Source organism: Triticum dicoccoides, chromosome 3A (genome assembly GCF_002162155.2).
Source record: "Triticum dicoccoides isolate Atlit2015 ecotype Zavitan chromosome 3A, WEW_v2.0, whole genome shotgun sequence".
Lineage (NCBI taxonomy): Eukaryota > Viridiplantae > Streptophyta > Magnoliopsida > Poales > Poaceae > Triticum > Triticum dicoccoides.
This window is the reverse complement of record NC_041384.1, coordinates 94,010,365-94,033,581: the sequence shown is the minus strand read 5'-3', so window position 1 is coordinate 94,033,581 and position 23,217 is coordinate 94,010,365. Positions and strand designations below refer to the sequence as shown.

At 45.5% G+C, this 23,217-nt stretch overlaps 1 protein-coding gene across 3 annotated transcripts; it reads left to right on the top strand.

Annotated features, from left to right (window-relative positions):
• Positions 1 to 13,518: 13,518 nt before the first annotated feature.
• LOC119267334 (transcription factor GTE9-like) lies at positions 13,519 to 22,730 on the top strand. Of its 3 annotated transcripts, XR_005132376.1 has the most exons (11): positions 13,519 to 13,998; positions 14,308 to 15,559; positions 15,652 to 15,789; positions 16,469 to 16,536; positions 17,015 to 17,078; positions 21,202 to 21,261; positions 21,361 to 21,473; positions 21,557 to 21,599; positions 21,682 to 21,803; positions 21,888 to 22,217; positions 22,296 to 22,730. XR_005132376.1 is itself a non-coding variant. In XM_037548703.1 (10 exons), exons 1-10 carry the CDS (start codon positions 13,969 to 13,971, stop codon positions 22,137 to 22,139), a joined length of 2,139 nt encoding a protein of 712 aa, XP_037404600.1. In that variant the 5' UTR covers positions 13,519 to 13,968; the 3' UTR covers positions 22,140 to 22,730. The 3 variants fall into 3 exon arrangements, 2 of the variants coding, with proteins under 2 accessions (XP_037404600.1, XP_037404599.1); XM_037548703.1 differs by having other exon boundaries at positions 14,311 to 15,559; positions 21,888 to 22,730; XM_037548702.1 differs by having other exon boundaries at positions 21,888 to 22,730.
• Positions 22,731 to 23,217: the final 487 nt, after the last annotated feature.

Below are 23,217 nucleotides of genomic sequence, written 5' to 3'. Positions count from 1 at the left end.
CATCTAGTGCCCCTTAGTGATTTTGGTGTATTGAAGACTTATAGGTTAAGGGACTGATGCGTTTGTGAGTGTACACGGGTCTATAAGTCTATGAGGAGTTTGATATTTACAGAGAAAGTCGACCCCTAAAAATGAAGTTCTTTGACTGAAGACTTTGGATTTCTGAAGACTTTGAAAGTGAAGAAATTGGCGTGATCCTGAAGACTTGGTATTCATTCAAGGAACATGAAGCATGAAGACTTTTGTTTTCGTAGTTTCATTTTCTCTTTCTTGAGTCATAGGAAACACCGTACTGTTAAAGGGGGTCGAGGAAATACTAAGGAAAATTTTCCAAGTGATGATCAACTCAAATTTTACACCTACCAATCCCTTTGAGTGAAGCCATTGGAAATCTCATACAGCTCAGTCAATTTCTTTAGTGATAGAGACGAAGTTCTTCTGATCTCCGAGGAATTTGTACTGACTGAGGAGTTAGGAATTCGCCAGTGCGGATTGCCTACACAGTTAGGAACATGATAGCCCTGAGGAATTTGATACTCAAAATTCCGACCGTTGCTGTGTTATGCGCCAGCTGTCCCAAAATATGTACCCACCTAACGGCCATATCATTGAAGGGCATTTATGTCTTATCATGTCGGGCTGCTCCCTAGGCTATAAATAGCCGCCCCTACAACCACTAGCTGGTTGGTTGCTCTGAGAGAAACTGACACTTGTCATTTGAGAGCATCCCATCCTCCGGGACTTTGAGTGAAAATCATCAAGTGAGGAAAACCCAAACCCAAACACCTACAAACCCAAAGTGATTGAACATCACTGAAGATATTGATCCTGCATGGATCCGACGCTTGTTACCTTTGAAGATGGTGCATTTTCCAGACGGTTAGGCGTCATGGTCTAGAGCATCCAAGAGGAAATTGTGGATCGCCGAGTGACCGAGTCTGTGAAGGTTTGGAAGTCACCTGAAGACTTACCACGAGTGATTGGGCGAGGTCTGTGTGACCTTAACTCAAGGATAATACGGTGAGGACTAAGTGTCCTGATCTGTGTGTTCAGGACTGGGTGTCCGGGACTGTGTGTCCTCGGGTTTAAATACTTAGCCGCCCTAACCAGACGTACAACTGTCACAACAGTTGGAACTGGTCTACCAAATCATTGTCTTCACCGAGCTAACTGGTTCCATTTCCTCAACCCTTCCATTTCCTCATTTCCGTGTTGTGTGCTTGTTGATATCTGTTTGAAGACTTTGACTGAAGACTTTCTCTATTTCCTCAGCTCAAGCTTCTTCAGTCTGATTGTCTTCATTTTGCTTATCATGTGTTTACGCTTTCTGTACTCTGTGCTTGTTTTCATTTCATCATGAAGACCATGCTCATGCTTTGTTACGTTTACTTCTGAGTACTTATTCCGCTGCAAGTAGTTCTTCTCTTAGGAATTTCCTCACCCTGAAATTCCTCAGTGAAGAATTCATAAAAATCGCCTATTCACCCCCCCCTCTAGTCGACTTAACGCACTTTCAATAACATAACCCTCAGGCACAACAGGCAATTCATATCTAGGGGATAATCTTCATCATCACTTTCATCAATATTATCAGTTTCAATAATTTCATTCTCACTAACCTAGCAAGTTGTTCATCAAGAAATTCACCTAGTGGCATGGTATTATCAAGCATAGAAGTAGTTTCATCATAAGTATCATGCAAAGCAGAAGTGCCATCATCAATAACATGCGACATATCAGAATGAATAGCATGACTAGGTGTCACAAGTTTACTCAAAACAGAAGGTGAATCAAGTGCAGAGCTAGACGGCAGTTCCTTACCTCCCCTCGTAGTTGAGGGAAAAATCTTGGTTCTTTTATCTTTCAAGTTCTTCATAGTGATCAACAGATATAAATCCCAGGTGACTCAAAGAATAGAGCTATGCTCCCCGGCAACGACGCCAAAAAATAGTCTTGATAACCACAAGTATAGGGGATCGCAACAGTTTTCGAGGGTAGAGTATTCAACCCAAATTTATTGATTCGACACAAGGGGAGCCAAAGAATATTCTCAAGTATTAGCAGCTCAGTTGTCAATTCAACCACACCTAGAAACTTAATATCTGCAACAAAGTATTTAGTAGCAAAGTAATATGATAGTAGTGGTAACGGTAGCAAAAGTAACGATAGCAGTTTTCGTTTTATAGTGATTGTAACAGTAGCAACAGAAAAGTAAATAAGCGAAGAACAATATGTGAAAAGCTCGTAGGCAATGGATCAGTGATGGATAATTATGTCGGATGCGATTCCTCATGCAATAGTTATAACATAGGGTGACACAGAACTAGCTCCAGTTCATCAATGTAATGTAGGCATGTATTCCGAATATAGTCATATGTGCTTATGGAAAAGAACTTGCATGACATCTTTTGTCCTACCCTCCCATGGTAGCGGGGTCCTATTGGAAACTAAGGGATATTAAGGCCTCCTTTTAATAGAGTACGGGACCAAATAATTAACACTTAGTGAATACATGAACTCCTCAAACTACGGTCATCACCGGTAAGTATCCCGATTATTGTCACTTCGGGGTTAACGGATCATAACACATAATAGGTGACTATAGACTTGCAAGATAGGATCAAGAACTCTCATATATTCATGAAAACATAATAAGTTCAGATCTGAAATCATGGCACTCGGGCCCTAGTGACAAGCATTAAGCATAGCAAAGCCATAGCAACATCAATCTCAGAACATAATGGATACTACGGATCAAACCCTAACAAAACTAACTCGATTACATGATAAATCTCATCCAACCCATCACCGTCCAGCAAGCCTACGATGGAATTACTCACGCACGGCGGTGAGCATCATCAAATTGGTGATGGAGGAAGGTTGATGATGACAATGGCGACGGATTCCCCTCTCCGGAGCCCCGAACGGACTCCAGATCAGCCCTCCGGAGAGAGATTAGGGCTTGGCGGCGGCTCCGTATCGTAAAACGCGATGAATCCTTCTCTCCTATTTTGTTCTCCCCGAACGTGAATATATGGAGTTGGAGTTGAGGTCGGTGGAGTGTCAGGGGGCCCACGAGGCAGGGGCGTGCCCAGGGGGTAGGCGCGCCCCCCACCCACGTGGACAGGGTGTGGGCCCCCTGACGTGGATTCTTCCGCTAGTATTTTTTATATATTCCAAAAATATTCTCCGTTGATTTTCAGGTCATTCCGAGAACTTTTATTTCTGCACAAAAATAACACCATGGCAATTCTGCTGAAAACAGCGGCCGTCCGGGTTGGTTCCATTCAAATCATGCAAGTTAGAGTCTAAAACAAGGGCAAAAGTGTTCGGAAAAGTAGATACGATGGAGACGTATTAGCCGCTTCATCCAACAATACCGCCGAATCAAAGTAAGACGTTGGTGGTAAGCAGTATAACTATTATCGCCCACAACTCTTTGTGTTCTACTCGTGCATATAACATCTACGCATAGACCTGGCTCAGATGCCATTGTTGGGGAACATAGTAATTCAAAAAAAATCCTATGATCACGCATAGCAACGACGGAGATGCATAACAATGAGAGGGGAGAGTGTGTCCACATACCCTCGTAGACCAAAAGCGGAAGCGTTTAATAATGCAGTTGATGTAGTCAAACGTCTTCACAATCCAACCGGTCCAAGTATCGAATGTGTGGCACCTCCGTGTTCAGCACACGTTCAACACGATGATGTCCCTCGAGCTCTTGATCCAGTTGAGGACGAGGGAGAGTTCCGTCAGCACGACGGTGTGGCGATGGTGATGATGAAGTTACAAGCGCATGGCTTCACCTAAGCACTACGACGATATGACTGAGGTGTTGAACTATGGAGGGGGCACCGCACACGGATAAGAGATTGTCTGTTGTGCCTTTGGGGTGCCCCCCGCCTCCGTATATAAAGGGGGGGAGGTGGCCTGCCAAAGGGGGCGCACCATGGGGGGAGTCCTACTTGGACTCCTAGTCCAAGTAGGATTCGGCCCCCCTCCTTCCTTCCACCGGAGAGGGAAAGGGGAAGGGAGAGAGAGGGAGAAGGAAAGAGGGGGCCGCCCCCTTCCCCTATTCCAATTCGGTTTGTGCAAGGGGGGCGCGCCCCTCCTCACGTGGCCTTTCTCCTCTCCTCCTATTCGGCCCAATAGGCCCAATACTTCCCCCCCCCCGGGGGGGGGGGTCCGTTAACCCCTCGGTACTCCAGTAAAATATCTGAATCACTCGGAACCATTCCGATGTCCGAATATAACCTTCCAATATATGAATCTTTACCTCTCAACCATTTTGAGACTCCTCGTCATGTCCGTGATCTTATCCATGACTCCGAACAAACTTTGGTCATCAAATCACATAACTCATAATATAAATCGTCATCGAACGTTAAGCGTGCGGACCCTACGGGTTCGAGAACTATGTAGACATGACCGAGACACATCTTCGGTCAATAACCAATAGCAGAACCTAGATGCTCATATTGGATCCTACATATTCTATGAAGATCTTTATCGGTCAAACCGCATAACAACATACATCATTCCCTTTATCATTGGTATGTTACTTGCCCAAGATTCAATCATCGGTATCATCATACCTAGTTCAATCTTGTTACCGGCAAGTCTCTTTACTCGTTCCGTAATGCATCATCCCGTAACTAACTCATTAGTCATATTGCTTGCAAGGCTTATAGTGATGTGCATTACCGAGAGGGCCCAGAGATACCTCTCCGATACATGGAGTGACAAATCCTAATCTTGATCTATGCCAACTCAACAAACACCATCGAAGACACCTGTAGATCATCTTTATAATCACCCAGTTACGTTGTGAGGTCACATAGCACACAAAGTGTTCCTCCGCTATTCGGGAGTTGCATAATCTCATAGTCAGAGGAACATGTATAAGTCATGAAGAAAGCAATAACAATAAAACTAAACGATCATAATGCTAAGCTAATAGATGGGTCTTGTCCATCACATCATTCTCTAATGATTTGATCCCATTCATCAAATGACAACACATGTCTATGGTCAGGAAACTTAACCATCTTTGATTAACGAGCTAGTCAAGTAGAGGCATACTAGGGACACTCTGTTTGTCTATGTATTCACACATGTACTAAGTTTCCGGTTAATACAGTTCTAGCATGAATAATAAACATTTATCATGATATAAGGAAATATAAATAACAACTTTAATATTGCCTCTAGGGCATATTTCCTTCATTTTTATCTCCCTACATTCAGCATGAACTCTGTAATGTTGTTCAATGTTTAATTAAAAGCTCTGATTCACGAAAAATAGATAGTTTTCGTTCTTGAATGTAAATTGCAGCTGCCCAGACCATTGCTAACCACTAAAAACACCACATTTTATACTAACCTGCCAAAAAGCAGGTCTTTTAGTGGCTTTAGTCCTTCATACTCACCTTGGGTGTGAGACAATATACTTAGGTCCAGTGCAGCAAGAACCTTTACTTCTCTTTAAATCTTATGCTAGGAACCTCCTATTTAACGCTTAAGGCACGGAATACTCCACTATTAGATGGAAATGAGCACCTACCTAGAAAGTAGGAAATGAGCACCCATGGAAAGTAGCAACCCAACCCAGTAGCATCTGCTTGCCTCGCTCATCTTTTTTTCCTTCGCTTGCTCATTTGAAGAAACAACCCAAGACAGGGTTTATCCAGGTTCAGACTCTCCGAAGAGATAATACTCTATGTCTTGTTTGTGTTTTACTATGTTAGAGTATGTACAAAGTACATATTAACTATCAAGAGATTGTAATGTGTGTCTACGAGTTAGACCCCTTGGTTTATAGAGATAGGGGGTCTTAGGTACAAGTTCATAGTCGGCTATGTATGGGGAGACAGTCCTTCACGGATCCAACATCTTGGAGTATACGTCAAGTCTTCTACATCTTCCTTCTAATCGTCATGAGATGCTTGAAGTGGCCCAGTGTAACGCCCTCGATGCGGCTATATCTCCTACGTGCCGAAGCACGACTTAGAGGCATAACTGCATTGAAAGCAATGTCGCAAGAGAGGTAATTTTCGCAAACAACCCATGTAATATAAATAAAGGGGAAATGATACATAGTTGGCTTACACTCGCCACGTCACACAAATACATGAATAACATTACATTCATCCAAATACACTCAAGGTCCGACTACAGAACCAAAATGAAGATCAACCCCCAAATGCGACAAAGTCCCCGATCGCCCCAACTGGGCACCACTACTGATCATCTGGGAAAGACACATAGTAACGGTGAGAGTCTTCATCGAACTCCCACTTGAGCTCGGTCATATCCTCTGGAATGGTATCATCGGTCCCTGTATATGGTTTTGTAAGTAAACTGTGAGTCACGGGGACTCAGCAATCTCGCACCCTCGCGATCAAGACTATTTAAGCTTATAGGTAAGGTAAGGAATGATGTGGAGCTGCAGCAAGCGACTAGCATATATGGTGGCTAACATATTCGCAAAAGAGAGCGAGAAGAGAAGGCAAAAGCACGGTCGGACAACTATGATCAAGAAGTGATCCTAGAACAATCTACGCCAAACATTACTCAACACTGTGTTCACTTCTCGGACTCCGCCGAGAAGAGACCATCACGGTTACACAAGCAGTTGGTGTATTTTAATTAAGTTAAGTTTCATGTTATCTACAACCGGACATTAACAAATTCCCATCTGCCCATAACCGTGGGCACGGCTTTTGAAAGTTCAAATCCCTGCAGGGGAGTCCCGACTTAGCCCATCACAAGCTCTCACGGTCAACGAAGGATATTCCTTCTCCCAAGACAATCCGATCAGACTCGGCATCCCGGTTACAAGACATCCTGGACAATGGTAAAACAACCCCAGCAAGACCACCCGCTGTGCCAACAAATCCCGATAGGAGCTGCACATATCTCGTTCTCAGGGCACACCGGATAAGCTAAGCGTACGGAAGCCAACGTAACCCAAGTTGCCAAGGGACGGCCCCGCGCGGTGCTCTGGGTTGGACCAACACTTAGAGAAGCACTGGCCCGGGGGTTTAAAAATAAAGATGACCCTTGAGTCCGCGAAACCCAAGGGAAAAAGGCTAGGTGGCAAATGGTAAAACCAAGGTCGGGCCTTGCTGGAGGAGTTTTATTCAAGGTGAACTATCAAGGGGTTCCCATTATAACCCAACCGTGTAAGGAACGCAAAATCCGGGAACATAACACCGATATGACGGAAACTAAGGCGGCAAGAGTGGAACAAAACACTAGGCATAAGGCCGAGCCTTCCACCCTTTGCCAAGTATATAGGTACATTAAGATAAACAAGATAATATTGTGATATCCCAAAAATAAATAATGTTCCAACAAGGAACGATCTCCAAACTTCACCTGCAACTAGCAACGCTATAAGAGGGGCTGAGCAAAGTGGTAACATAGCCAATCAACGGTTTGCTAGGACAAGGTGGGTTAGAGGTTTGACATGGCAATTTGGGAGGCATGATAAGCAAGTGGTAGGTATCGTAGCATAGGTATAGCAAAAGAGCGAGCATCTAGCAAGCAAAGATAGAAGTGATTTCGAGGGTATGGTCATCTTGCCTGCAAAGTGCTCAGAGTTGCCTTGATCCTCGTAAGTGTACTCATTGGGCTCCTCGTTCATGAACTCGTCTCCCGGCTCTACCCAAGCAAGAACAACAAGCAAAAGAACACAATCAACCACGAGCAATGCTTAAGCAATATGATGCAAACATGGTATGATATGCGGGATGCGATATGTGATGCATATGCTAGATTTGGAAAGGAATGATTGAACCTGGCCTCAACTTGGAAATCCAAGAGTGCCACTAGAAAGGTGAGGTGATTTTGGTTGAAATCGATATAAAGATCACCGGAATCGGATGCACGGTTTGGAAATGGCAAGCAAAACAAATATGACACCGGTCTGCGATAATCAGCAAGTAGCCATCTAAATGCATCAAGTTAAATATGCTACAGCACTCAAACATGGCAACAAAATACATGACAGGGATCCACTCATGATTCTTGACAAAAGATGAACACTGAGCTACGGCTAATTCACTCATTAACAGGTTCAAACAAACATGGCAAAAGTGCAAAAAGGTAACAGGTTTCAGACTTAGTGAAATAACAACAAATCAGGAATTTATCAGCAGGAAGCAATCTTTAGAGCATGAAAACTACATGCTACAGGAACACATCATGGCAAAGGAAGGCATGGCATGAAGCTACTCTAAGCATATAACAAAAGTCCCTTAGTGACCTTGAGCCAAAAGGGATCAGAAAATACAATTGCAAGCATGTGAACATAGCAAAAACAAAAACAGATTTAGACTTAGTGAAATTCCAGGACATGAAAAAAACAGATTCAACATGGCATCTTTACAAGCTTGATTAACTCACTACAAGGCATGTCATGGCATGGGACAAGTTCTAGCATGAAGTATACATGAAAATGAAGCTAACCATGTGCCAAACCACCTCATAGCATGTTTGAAATAAATCACACAAAAATGCCAAAACAACATCATGATGTAAAATGACATGCTTATGAACTTTCTCAAATGCAGAAACTAATGCCACCACTGGGTTGGTGGGATTTTTCTACCCCAAAAACATATATAATATGTTGGGGTTGTTGTAGAAGAATCATCACAAGTGCATTAAGTTAGAAACTGCCCTAAATGGAAAAATGACAGAATTGGCATTTTCCTTATCTGGAAACGTCCAGAAAAGGACTTGCCCGAAATGGAAATGGCATCTTTCCAGAAATGGAAAAATCGCTGGGAATAAAAAGAAAAGGAAAACATGGGGCTATGGGAGGATGACAGGTAGGGTCATCCTGCCAGTGAGTCATGCGGAAGATTATAAAGAAGAAGAAAAAAGGAGGGTTTATAACATGCGCCCGCGGGGGATCGAACTCGGATCTTCGCGGTGCGGGCTTGCATGGTCAACCACTGGGCTAGCTTGGTGCCACTGGAAAGATATGGGGTTCTGCCTCCTATGAGCTGATCCGAGACGGAGATGACCTCCAGGTCGAGGCCAGAGACGACAACGACGGCGGCGACGACGGCAACTGACGGAGTAGAGGAGCTCTGGCGGGCGTGCGGGGTCGACAAGGGAGCACGTGTAGCAGAGAGCTTGGGCGCTCGAGCACGAGCATAGCTCTGCTCGGGGCCATGGCGTGCGCAGCAAGCAAGGAAGCAGCACGGCGCGGCGGCGAAGCAGACATGACGCGCGTGGGTGAGGATGCGCGCGGGTGCGACATGCGCGCAGCGGGGCACACAATAGATTCCGAAGCGGGGAATGCACGGGCATGCAGCAGCAGGTACAACAGCTACACAACAGCAGCAACACACACAAAATGCAGACTTGCCAGAGCACCGAGAGCACGTCAAAGACACGGATCGGGCGAGTCCTACGGGGTGTCTACACGCCATGCAAAAGACTGGAGAGGGAGGTGCGTTACCCAGCTCACCCTAGGACATGACGGGCTCGACGGTGACGCGCTGAAGGCGACGAGAGGGAGCTCTGAACTTGGCGAAGATGCTAACAGGGAAGAAGAGGAAGAAGAGGACGACAGGAAGGTAGATCCAGAGGCCGTAGAGGTGCGTGCGTCGAAGTAATACGTAGGGGAACTTGGCAGTCTTCACCGCGGCGTCTGAGGTGATGGGAGGCGCGGCGAGCGTCTATCCCGAGCTGAAGCTCGAGCTCGACCGGGTCATGGCGGGCAGGGCGAGGGTGAGGCGTGGCTAGCCTTACCTGGCAGCAGCAATGGAAGGAGATGAGGGGGATCGGTCGAGGCGAGACCCTACGGCACCGGGGACAACTTTATAGGGGTTCTAGGGAGCTTCTCCGGCCGTCAAATCGACCGGACATCGACGTGGCGCGTCTGGATGATCTACCGTATAGGGGAGACGATGCCCCTGTCGCTATCAGGCTGGATGGGCTGCTGCGGGGATTGGGCTATAGGCGCTGGGAGGCCGGCCCAGGTATGTTCCTCACTTAACTTTCTGTTTAATAAATAAACAGTCACCAAAGGAAAAGTCCAGGAGGTTTGGGGAAGAATATGGAAGAAGTAGAGATATACTCAGACTCCTGGAATTATGGGCCATTTGAATAAATTGCTTTGGGGATTTTTAAAGGAAGAAAATTAAATCAAGTTTGAATTAAATTCAAACTTGAGTCAATTTTTAACCTAACCAAAACATATTCAAATGAGTTGAAAATTGGCAGAGAGGATGTAGGCATGGTGCCAGATTTAAAGGGAGAAGATGAACATTTATGAACTAGGGCAAGATGGCACTTGCAAGAAAAGAAAAGAAAAGGGAAGGAGATGAGGTGATGCATGGAGGTGGTGATGCATGGACCACACATAGAACATGCAACACCATATCATGCATGAATATCATGGAAAAGCAAGTTGACATAAGCACAACACAACATAGATATGCACATGATGCAAACATAAGATGAGGCCATAGAGCAACAATGGAAGACAAAAGAAATATGACAAAGCAAAGACAAGATAATGCAAAGACAAACAAAACAAACCCAAAATGAAACCCACCAAGAGGAAAACCGCTTGGAATAGATGAATAACAAGATGGATATATTGTCAAAATGAGAAGTTTTACATCTGGGGTGTTACAACACTCCACCACTACGAAAGGATCTCGTCCCGAGATCTAGGACTGGAAAAACTCCGGGTACTCAGAATGGAGGTGATCCTCGCGTTCCCAGGTGGCTTCACGGTCGGAATGATGTGACCACTTGACTTTCAGGAATTTGATTGACTTGTTGCGAGTCTTGCGCTCAGTTTCTTCAAGAATAGCAACTGGGTGCTCACGATAAAAAAGGTCTTCTTGGAGATCAATGTCTTCGAAGTTGACGGTGCGGTCAGGAGTCTTGAAGCACTTGCGGAGTTGAGACACGTGAAACACGTCGTGCACGTTTGCAAAGTTGGAGGGAAGATCAAGTAGATAGGCGAGATCGCCTCTCTTGCTGACGATCTTGAAAGGACCCACATATCTAGGGGCAAGCTTCCCTTTGATACCAAAGCGACGAGTACCTTTCATTGGAGAGACGCGGAGGTAGACATGGTCTCCGATCTCGAAAGCGAAATCACGATGCTTACTATCATAGTAGCTCTTCTGGCGCGATTGCGCGGCTTTGAGACGCGGAGGTAGACATGGTCTCCGATCTCGAAAGCCAAGTCATTTCTAAGAAGTTGACGTTCATCAGTCTCTGACCAGTTGAGAGGAGTACGACACTTCCTGCCATAGAGAATTTCAAATGGGGCCTTGCCCGAACTCGCTTGAAAGTTGTTGTTGTAGGAGAATTCAGCATATGGAAGACAATCTTCCCACTTCATATCGAAAGAGATAATGCAAGCCCTGAGCATATCTTCAAGAATCTGATTAACACGTTCAACTTGGCCACTAGTTTGGCGATGAAAAGTTGTGCTGAAACGGATGTTGGTGCCCATGGCCTTCTGAAAAGAATCCCAAAACTTGGAGGTGAAGATGCTGCCACGATCTGAAGAAATCAACTGCGGAATGCCGTGCAGAGAGACAATCCGGGAGGTATATAGCTCTGCCAATTGAGCTGCTGTGATGGATTCTTTGATAGGAAGGAAATGAGCCACTTTAGTGAGTTTGTCGATGACAACGAAGATAGCATCATTACCACGCTTGGACTTTGGAAATCCAGTCACGAAGTCCATCTCAATGTGGTCAAACTTCCATTCTGGAATGGCAAGAGGTTGGAGGAGACCAGCTGGTCATTGGTGTTCTGCCTTCACTCTTCTGCAGACATCACATTCGTTCACAAACTGAGCAATATCACACTTCATTCGAGTCCACCAATACGACTGCTTGAAGTCATGGTACACCTTTGTACTTCCAGGATGGATAGAGAGGAGTGAATTATGAGCCTCGTTCATAATGACTTTACGAAGGTCACCTTTAGGCACAACAATGCGATCCTCGAAGAATAGAGTATCATTGTCATCAAGGCGATAACACTTGTACTTGGGTTGACTCTTGGCAATCCCAATCTTCACCTTCTTCACCATGGCATCAAGAAGTTGAGCCTTGCAAATCTGATCTTCCAAAGTAGGAGAGACTTGGAGGTTGGCGAGGAAACCTTGAGGAACAACTTGCAGATTGAGTTTGCGGAAAACTTCACAAAGCTTGGGTTGGTAAGGCTTGAGAATCAAACTGTTGCAGTAAGCCTTCCTGCTCAAAGCGTCAGCAATTACATTGGCCTTGCCTGGAATATATTCGATACTCGGATTATACTCTTAAATCATTTCGACCCAACGAGTCTGCCTGAGGTTGAGATTAGGCTGAGTGAAGATGTACTTGAGACTCTTGTGGTCAGTGAAGATGTCCACTTTTCTTTCCAATAAGAGATGTCTCCAAGTTAAAAGAGCATGAACAACTTCCGCCAATTCGAGGTCATGAGTGGGGTAGTTCTTTTCATTAGGCTTCAACTGGCGAGAGGTATAAGCCACAACTTTCTTCTCTTGCATCAACACTGCACCAAGACCTTGAAGAGAGGCATCACAAAAGACCTCGAACGATTTGGATTCATCAGGAGGAGTCAGAACTGGAGCAGTGACTAACTTCTCTTTCAGGGTGTTGAAAGCGATGTCATATTCAGGAGACCAGACGTACTTCACGTGCTTCTGAAGAAGGTTGGAAAGAGGCTTCGCGATCTTTGAAAAGTTCTCAACGAACCTTCGACAATAGCTTGCGAGCCCAAAAAAGTTGCGGAGTTGCTTCACGTTCTGAGATGATTCCCAATTCACAATTGCAGACACCTTCTCAGGATTCACCGATATGCCCTTGGCAGAAATGATATGTCCAAGGTAGAGAACCTCATCGAGCCAAAACTCGCACTTGGAGATAGTAATATAGACTAATAACATCGGCAAGTTACTACTCTATGTTACTTCCCATTATGAGCAGTTTAAAAGTAGGATCTTCCCTATCCCGCACGTGGTTCCCTCGCTCCAATTTTTAGGGGAAATCTCCTTTTCACAACCGAAAAACACCCAGCAGGCAGACCAGGAGTCCCAAGACCCACTGCTTCCACGTGTCACCAGCCTTCGCCTCCAGGTCACACCGCTCTCCGGCCGTCACCCGACCCACCCAGATCCCGCGTGCTGGACAAAAGACGGCCGCTCCCAAAACAGTACGGTACTACACCAAACCTACTCAACCACAATGACAAGTGGTCCCAGAAACCTTGTCGCCCCACGATACATCGTCATACAGCCCGCGATCCTTGCCCAAACCAGAAACCTTCTGGAAGAAAGTCAAAGCGCGCCCCGCTCCACGTCACGTCGGTCCCGGTGGGCCCCGCGCGTACATCTTTCCCGCTGCCCGTCCGATCCCCGCCAACCGACGGCCACGATCGGGCACCCACCGCCCCTCGTACCCCCCCACCCCTATAAATACCCACCTAGAGGGGCACCAGCCCCGCGCGCGTCAAGTCGCATCGAATCGTACCGTTTCGCTCCGCTCCGCTCCACTTCGGGTCTCGACTGGACCGGCTCGTGCGCAGGAACCGACTCTACTTTGGGTTCGGGCTCGGTCGCTTCGGCGAGGAAGAGGAGTTCGGGCTCGGTCGCTTCGTCGAGGAAAAGGATAAGCAGGCACAGACGCGCACCGCATCGCACCCTGCACCTCCCGTCCTCCCGTCTCGCCCGACGCCACGGCCGGAGCCCGGAGAATCCACGCCGCGGCCGCTCGCCCTCCCGCTCCCAGGAGGCTCCCGCGGCCCGCCCGCCCGGCGCCTCGGCGGCCGTCCTGCCCACAGTAGGCGGAGGGGGGAGGCGCTTGCAGGCTCACCGTCAAGCCGCAGCGGCGGATCTGTCCCCAAGCCACAGCCGCCGAGGTCTTCGACGCCGCGCAGGGGATCACGGGGCGCGTCTCGGTCTCGTTCCAGATGCCAACGACCTCAATCTCCAAGCCTAAGGTGAATTAACCCCCTTCCAATCTGAAATCCACTCGTTGGCATCTACATTTGTAGCTTCTGTTTGGATTTAGATCTGATTGATTTCACCAGTGGGAAATTAACAAATGATGCTGTCATATCCCGCTTTCAAGCCATGATGACATAGGCTCGCTTGGTACGGATTGGTCCTAGGGCCAAGTGTAATGTTAGGGTTTTGCTGCACGACATTTGAATACCTGTAAATTTCGGTTTGTGTGTTCTCATTTCAATCCGCGTGAGGTTTCAATTTGGTGCCTGTGTGTGTGGCTGAAGCTGTTTGTCATTATTCAGCAGGTCTGCGCCTCGCTGGCGCCTGGTAACATGACACCAACGGTCCGCATGGAGTGCGGGCCGCAGATGCAGGCTAAACGGAGCTACGATGAAATAGCTTACCGGGGCACGGGGTATGCAGAGACTGTGGGCGAGTCAGGCAGCCCTGTTCGTGCTGGCCCGGAAGGTTTCTCGGCGTCAAAACGCAAGTGCATCAGCCTTAATAGTGATGGCTTTGATGTGAAGCGAGAGATCTTTGTCCCGTCTAAGATGTCGTCGTCTGAGCGGCGCTACCTTCGGAAGAGATTCCGGGCAGAGCTTGATTCGGTTCGAGAACTCCTCAAGAAGCCAGAGTTTTTGTCCGTCATGCCTGTCAGCAAAGCACCTGCGCTGTCATCGTCAGCTGCCCCTCGAGCTAAAAAGGTGCAAAGGGGGAGCCATGTTGTCCGTGGTGCCAAGGGACGCTTCTTGCCGACAAAACCCCTGCCTGAAACGTCTACAGTGTTGCCTGAAGCTACAATTCTCAAGCAGTGCGAAGCTATTCTGAAGAAGCTGATGACTCAGAAATGTAGTCATATTTTTAATGATCCAGTAGACGTGGAAAAGCTGAACCTTCCAGATTATAATGACATTATCAAGCACCCGATGGACCTTGGGACCATCAAGAAGAAGCTAGATTCTGGTTCCTACGCAAGTCCATCTGATTTTGCAGCTGATGTCAGGCTGACCTTTAACAATGCGATAACTTATAATCCTCGAGGGCATGTAGTGCATGATCTGGCCATTCAACTGAATAAAATGTTTGAGTCCAGATGGAGAACAGTTGAGAAGAAGTTAGCTACTGCCGCCACTAAGCCACATGTTGAGGTTGATAAGGCCGACTCAAAGAGGAGAAAGACCCCTCCTGTGGAACGCAGTAACTTGTCAATAGACCGTGTCAGGCCAACTGAGATTGTGAAGCCAAAGATGACAAAAGAGGAGAGAGAAACCTTGGGAGACTGCTTAAGTTCTTTGGCCGAGGGTCCAGAAGAATTACCTGGTCACATCATTGATTTGTTACAACAGTGTATGGAGAGCAATACAGAGCAGCATGGGGATGGAGAGATAGAGATTGATATCCATGCACTCAGTGATGACGTACTATTTGAACTTAAGAAGCATGTGGACACGTATTTGCAAGAGAGAGATCATCAGCAGACAAAATCTCAGCCCTCTGAGAATGAGGCTGTGAATGTTTCTTGCCTCAGTCACTCGTCCACAAATCCCTGCAAAGGTATTTTGTCGTGTACCCTTTCAGGTTCTCAATAGATTTAACTTTAATGCCGTCAATGCAGTTGTTAGAGATCGACTTTTTTGTGCACTCAGGTGCTGAGCCTGTTGAGGAGGATGTCGACATTTGCGGCAATGCATCCCCTATATTGATAGAGAAGGATCCACAGATCATAACTGACAAATGTGGCAGCCCAAGTAGTTCGAGCAGTGACTCAGGATCTTCATCCAGCGGTGTGTACATATGAGTTATTTAGTTATCTATATATTTGTGTTTACCATAGGATACATCCTTGTAAAACATGTTTCTCCGCGAAAATTACTTCGAGTCTTTGACCGTCTCTATATTTCCCTTCTCATGTTCTTTTTATTTAGGTTTGTGCTTACGCTAGTTCATAATTCTTAATATATCTTTGGCTAAACTTTAGTAAACTTTGAATTTATGAGTTCACACGTGAGGTTGTGAAGCATAAGTTGAGAAGCAAACATTTTTCACTATGGGTGGTACCATCTGAAATTTGGAATATTATATGAGATTGGCATGTGCTTCAAATTTGTGCTTGTCATTTATCTTTTGAAACTATTATTATCTTTCAGGAGACTTAGCAGTATCCATAGAAACTTAACTATATAGTTAGGGCTTCATGATGTCAGTGTCACACAGGATGTCAGAATGCCATCCTGCAATTAGCTCGCACTGATTCTTAGTGAACTGATGTGCTGCAAGGGGTCATATATAGCTGCAAGGGCACCATAGATGCTTTATAGAAATTATTATTGGGAACTATAGATACTTTGTACCAGTTATTATTTTTTAAACAGTCAGCCCAGTTGTCTACAAGACCCTACTGTATTTGATATATCTATCATGTAAAGGTGTCCTCAGATCGTATTTGCTATGTTGGTAATGCAGATTCTGACTCAGGCAGTGACATTGAAAGCGAACCAGAAAAAGTTGTTAGCCCAGCAAAGCTTGTGAAGGTACTTTGGCAATTTTTTACTGGGTGATCCTTCAATTAAGCCAGTTAATGCAATAAGGACTATATTGTTAGTGAAGATATGGACCAACGGAGTGTGTTAGCAGGATTAAATCCTACCAATTCTTTCTCTCCTTGGCTCTCTACATCAATCCATTATTCCCTCGTCATTTTCTTTACCGCCTCTGTAGTCTTACCAGCCCTTATGTTCGCAACTTGACCCTCCTTGTCCAATTTTTCTCTGATAGTACCATGCCATATTAGTATCTGCAGTTAGCTTTGTAGCTTACTTCATTGGTTGACTTGCCTTAGTCAGACCGAACCAGATAACAGAATGGTGATCTGGTTGCTCTACCTTTACACTAGTCTGGGTCAAGATTACGATATTCAGATCTACCAATGTCATGGCAAGAGTTTGTCATTTCATTTCCAATGACTGGCCAACCTTTTCCGCTGCAATAATTGGTTTATTCTAATTGCAGGGACCAGAACAACCTGCAGAGCAAGTCAAGAGTGATGATGTTATAAGCCCTGTTGATGCTAACCGTAAGTTTTATCCCCATGCTCTTTAGCTGCTTGTTGTGACGAGCTTTTCTTAATCTACCTTTAGGGCATGACGGCTCCAGTCTATAACCTCTGTCCATGTCAGATTTAGTCTGCAGTACAGACATCCTCTACAATGCATTGTCTAGTTAGTTGTCTGTATAGGCCCAAAATTTATGGGAAACTTGAACGAATCCTCGAAGGAAAAATGGCTGATTTCGTACAACGGGAGGAACGCTGTCGTTAAGGAGCTATTTTTATGCGTTTAGCCGATCTGTAATTAATAATTATACAGACAGACAGTTTCTCTCTCGTCCTTCTCTTTCATCGACGTGACCAAAATTTCTATGTTACCCGTTTTGTGCGGCGCATCCAGGAGTCTGAGGTGAAGGAGGCTTTAAAAAGGATGAAAGGAGGCAAGGCGATGGGCCCTGATTGTATCCCCATTGGGGTGTGGAAAGGTCTCGGGGACATAGCGATAGTATGGCTAACCAAGCTTTTCAACCTCATTTTTCGGGCAAACAAGATGCCAGAAGAATGGAGACGGAGTATATTAGTACCAATCTTCAAGAACAAGGGGGATGTTCAGAGTTGTACTAATTACCGTGGAATTAAGCTGATGAGCCATACAATGAAGCTATGGGAGAGAGTCATTGAGCACCGCTTAAGAAGAATGACAAGCGTGACCAAAAATCAGTTTGGTTTCATGCCTGGGAGGTCGACCATGGAAGCCATTTTCTTGGTACGACAACTTATGGAGAGATATAGGGAGCATAAGAAGGACTTGCATATGGTGTTCATTGACTTGGAGAAGGCCTATGATAAGATACCGCGGAATGTCATGTGGTGGGCCTTGGAGAAACACAAAGTCCCAGCAAAGTACATTACCCTCATCAAGGACATGTACAATAATGTTGTGACAAGTGTTCGAACAAGTGATGTCGACACCGATGACTTCCCGATTAAGATAGGACTGCATCAGGGGTCAGCTTTGAGCCCTTATCTTTTTGCATTGGTGATGGATGAGGTCACAAGGGGTATACAAGGAGATATCTCATGGTGTATGCTCTTTGCGGATGATGTGGTGCTAGTTGACGATAGTCGGACGGGGGTAAATAGGAAGTTAGAGTTATGGAGACAAACCTTGGAATCGAAAGGGTTTAGGCTTAGTAGAACTAAAACCAAGTACATGATGTGCGGTTTCAGTACTACTAGCTGTGAGGAGGAGGAGGTTAGCCTTGATGGCCAGGTGGTACCTCGGAAGGACACCTTTCGGTATTTGGGGTCAATGTTGCAGGAGGATGGGGGTATTGATGAAGATGTGAACCATCGAATCAAAGCCGGATGGATGAAGTGGCGCCAAGCTTCTGGCATTCTCTGTGACAAGAGAGTGCCACAAAAGCTAAAAGGCAAGTTCTACAGGACGGCGGTTCGACCCGCAATGTTGTATGGCGCGGAATGTTGGCCGACTAAAAGGCGACATGTTCAACAGTTAGGTGTGGCGGAGATGCGTATGTTGAGATGGATGTGTGGCCACACGAGGAAGGATCGTGTCCGGAATGATGATATACGAGATAGAGTTGGGGTAGCACCAATTGAGGAGAAGCTTGTCCAACATCGTTTGAGATGGTTTGGGCATATTTAGCGCAGGCCTCCAGAAGCTCCAGTGCATAGCGGACGGCTAAAGCGTGCGGAGAATGTCAAGAGAGGGCGGGGTCGACCGATTTTGACATGGGAGGAGTCCGTTAAGAGAGACCTGAAGGATTGGAGTATCGACAAAGAGCTAGCTATGGACAGGGGTGCGTGGAAGCTTGCTATCCATGTGCCAGAGCCATGAGTTGGTTGCGAGATCTTATGGGTTTCACCTCTAGCCTACCCCAACTTGTTTGGGACTAAAGGCTTTGTTGTTGTTGTTGTTGTTGTACCCTGTTGTACATGCCCTTACTAGTTAGATGTCTGTGGGTTGCCACAGACTAATGATAAAATATACAGATACATTATTTGCTATGAACATACTCCCTCCGCTTGGAATTACTTGTCACAGAAATAGATGTATCTAGAACGTATTTTTAGTTTTAGATACATCCATTTCTACCCATTTCTGCGACAAGTGAATGCAGTTTCTCACTATGTGACAAATCCCAGCATGCTTTTTTTCCAACCGCCCCCAAGGCAACTTGCTCCTTGCTCCCACCTCCGTAGGATATATATCTCTTTCAACCCTCCCTCGTTAGTATATGTTCGATATTTTTCTCATCATCATCTCTTTCAACTCCCATCGATGCAGTGTTGCTGTTGTGTCCCTCAATCATTCTGCCTCCAGTTATATGCTTGCATTCTTCAACTCTAGAGGGGGCTCTGATCACCTCTTTGATGGATGGATGCGCATTAAATGTCTTGCTTTCGTGTTGAAAATGATGAGTAAAGGAACATGTTAGACAACAGCACTCATCACATTATATTGAACAACCAAGTTATAAGCACTTCGAACATTGTATTTTACTCATTCCCCATCACCTCTTTGCCTCTTTGGTGACTGTTGCGTGCCTGGGCTTTTTTCTCCCCACACGCTTCCTTTCTCCTCACAAACCGCCACTTGCATCATGTCTTCTACAACTTTGGTGATTAGCGGGTGCTCGTATCATTGTGAAAACAATTTGTCATATTTGGCATGCAACATTCTCCCTGTTTGTATATTAGTAATGAGAATAGTGAATATGTGACATACAACCACAATAGGGTTTATGCTGCATATTGAACCTAATGGTGACAACTAGCATTGTTTGTGCTCCTCTTGTTGGCTTTGTTCCGCCCTGGATCAAGTAACATTCTCCCGCTTTTTTTTCATCTCCTCGTGGCAGTCCTTTCCAGGAAAGGATGATACCGTAATCCATATACACACATGTATTATGTGAAAAATATACAAACAAGCGAGTAGATGTATAAATAGGAAGCAACCATTTTGTTAATTCTCATCCATGAACTCACAAATTCAACAGGACATGAACCTTTTTCCAGGTCATGAGATGCTGCTTTTAGGGATGTAAACCTGGTCCCGTTTAAGCCCACTTGTTGGTCTAACAGTTCAATAAAAAAATTCTGAGGAAAATGAACTATCGAGCTAACTAAACGGGACTTGCGGGTGCCATTTACATCCCTAGCTGCTTTGGCCAACATATTAGTAAGAACATCTACAGCTAGATTAAAAAGGAGTGGGGATAGGGGATCTCCTTGTCTAAGGCCTTCGCCAGTCAGGAAGAAGTCATTCATGACCATTAATTTTGACTCCCAGAGAACCCCCCATCGGTGATACACCCACCACGAAAAGCCTTACATTGTAGCAGCTCTTCTAAAAAATCTAGATTGACAAAATCAAAAGCTTTCTCATAGTTTAGCTTAAGCACTAAACCTGACTTTTTGGATGAGTGGACTGAGTGTAGCACCTCATGGGCAGTGACCACACTCTCTAGAATATATCTACCCTTAATGAAAGCAGATTGGTTACTACTCCCTCTGGAAGTAGCAATTAGTGTCTACAAATCAAGCTAATCCTATTAGTCAAGACCTTGGCGAAGATCTTAAAACTACAATTAAGCAGGCATATTTTTTGTCTAAAAATTTCCCCATAGCAGTAGCATCAGCCTCCTTAGGGATGAGGGTTAAAATTGCAAAATTAAGCCTATAAATATCTAGTTCCCCTTTATTAGAGAAATCCTGAAACATGTTAAAGGCATATCGAGGCGATGATGAAGGCACGGCGGAGTGATGGCATTGCATATTGAAGTGTAGTTGCATAGTGCTACGCCGCCTGGAGCGTGGGGCACCGCGCCGAGCGGGGTGGTTCTGATTCGTGAGCGATAGTGGTTTGGACACAAGCACTACCAGGTCGGGGGTGTAGGTGGAGGATGTGCTGATGTGTGGTTGTTTTTATAATGTGGGTCTTTTTCATGGGATTATTTTTGTGGGGAGACCTTGTGCGTGGGCAGCAGATGTTTATTTTGGTTTTCTCTTTTACGGTAAAAGATTGGTGAGGGTGAGGATGTGGGAGGTCAAACCATTACGACGGCAGACTCCCCTAATATTTAAGATTTGTCATACTTAACATTTACCATTGATTAAATCACAGAGACTGCTGCTGATGTGGAACTCCGTGAGCAGGACAATGAATCCAAGGCTGCACCTGAAGGTAAGCATGATTATGTAAGCAGGCTCCTATGAGACACCAAGCCGTCTTGGTGCATTAATCTGGTCGGATCATCTGATCCTTTACCAATGAAAAATATAGGGGAGAATGCAAAACCCGACAGGCAACTCTCCCCGGACAAGCTCTTACGAGCAGCTGTTTTGAGGGGCCGTTATGCTGATGTAATCGTGAAAGCTCGTGGGATTCTCAGCCAGGTCTGGAGGCTTTTACGTCTAGCTTTATTTCCTTCATTATTGGCTGCACCTCTTCCTGACATGTAATTACCTAATGAGCTCAGGGTGGAGATAAACAGGAGGAGCTGGAGAAACTGCAGAAGGAAGGTAAAAAGCACACACACCTGTTTGTTTGCTGCCAAGGAGTAATCTCCTGCTTTTCTAAGAATTGTCTTGCCTATGGACACAGAGAAAGAACGGCTTTTGGCTGAAGGCAATGCAGCTTTGGAAGCCCGCAGAGCTGAAGCCGAAGCTGAATCTAAGCGTAAGCTGGACCTTGAGAGGGAAAAGGCTCGTCAGGCCTTGCAGGAGGCAAGTGATATTATTTGCTGCTGCTATGAAACTCATCTTATGTGTTATTATAGCTAAGAGTTTGTTCAAACCTGATTGATGCAGATGGAGAGAACTGTAGAAATTAATGACATCGTCCATCCCAAGGACCTAGAAATGCTTGGTACAGTCACCACGGAACATATTATGAGTTCTGTTGATGAGACGAGTCCCGAGCATTCCCTGGATGGCCTGCCCAGTTTTCTTCCTGGTTCTGGCAGCATGTTGGAAAAACTTGGACTGTTTATGAAAGTGGATGAGGAAGAAGAGGAAGAAGAGCCATGCAGCAAAGATGCAGAGGTCGGAGAAATCAACTAATGTGTGTTGGCATGTTGGAGCCTTGTCAAAGACAGAACAACCGCCTGTTTCAGCCGATGCACATAGGGAAATTGCTGGGTAGCTGTGCACATTTCGGACATTTTTTTCTCGATCGGTGCACAGAATACCCTCATATTTGAGAGGTGTTGCTTGCAGGATGCGCGCCCGCCCTTGGAAGGGGAGGGAGGATAGAGATCGAGGCCACCACGTACAGCTGCAAATGAAAATGGAGTTCATCTCTCAAATGAACTATTTCTCCCAGAATCAAGATAGTTGGTGCGAGCTGGTGTATTCATGTGATACGTAGATCTCATGTAGAGCCTTGGAAATTACACGAGGACCAAATGGTTCTCCCACGCTGCTCACCTTGTGCACTGTGATCCAAGTGCGTTTTCCCTTAGTGGCTAAGCATAGCTTCTCTTAGTTTTGGATGTTTGGTTGCTTCTTCCTGCTGTAAATTCAAATTTTGATGTAGTCGAGGAAGTTACTAGCAGTTGTTTGCTGGGCATCTGCGAAGAACGGCCACTGCTATTCTTTTGACAAGGAAAAACGTACCAACAGTATATGCTAGACACAGAAAACCTGAACTCATGAAGGGCCTTGTCCTTATTGGAGCCTCTACAGACTTGAATGAGCGATGCTATACACATGATGAAATTGCAGACGATGTGTGCACGATCCCATGTGGCAGCACAGCAGCGCATGTAGATGCAGGAGGGAGTTGGTTTTTCTGTTAGCTGATGCATGCACACTGTGTATCATTCGCAGATCGTGCAGTCCGTGTCGTGTGTGAAGCCATTTCAGACTTGAGAAGTAAATACCCCGATAAGGCCTTCCTTTGGGGCCATTTGGTTTGTTGGAATGAATGCCTATTCCTATATCCTAGTATCAACCAAAGGAGGTTTAAGCCTTTGTTAAATAAAGTTTGAGATAGGATTTCCTTCTACAGCAATTTTCTTAGTTTATTTGTTGGCTGCCGGAGTTTTGCACCGAGTCAACAGTGTTAGGTTCCTATCAAATCAAAAAGCAAAACACTGTTTTTAGGGCAGAATAGTATACATATGGTGAAAAAAAGGAA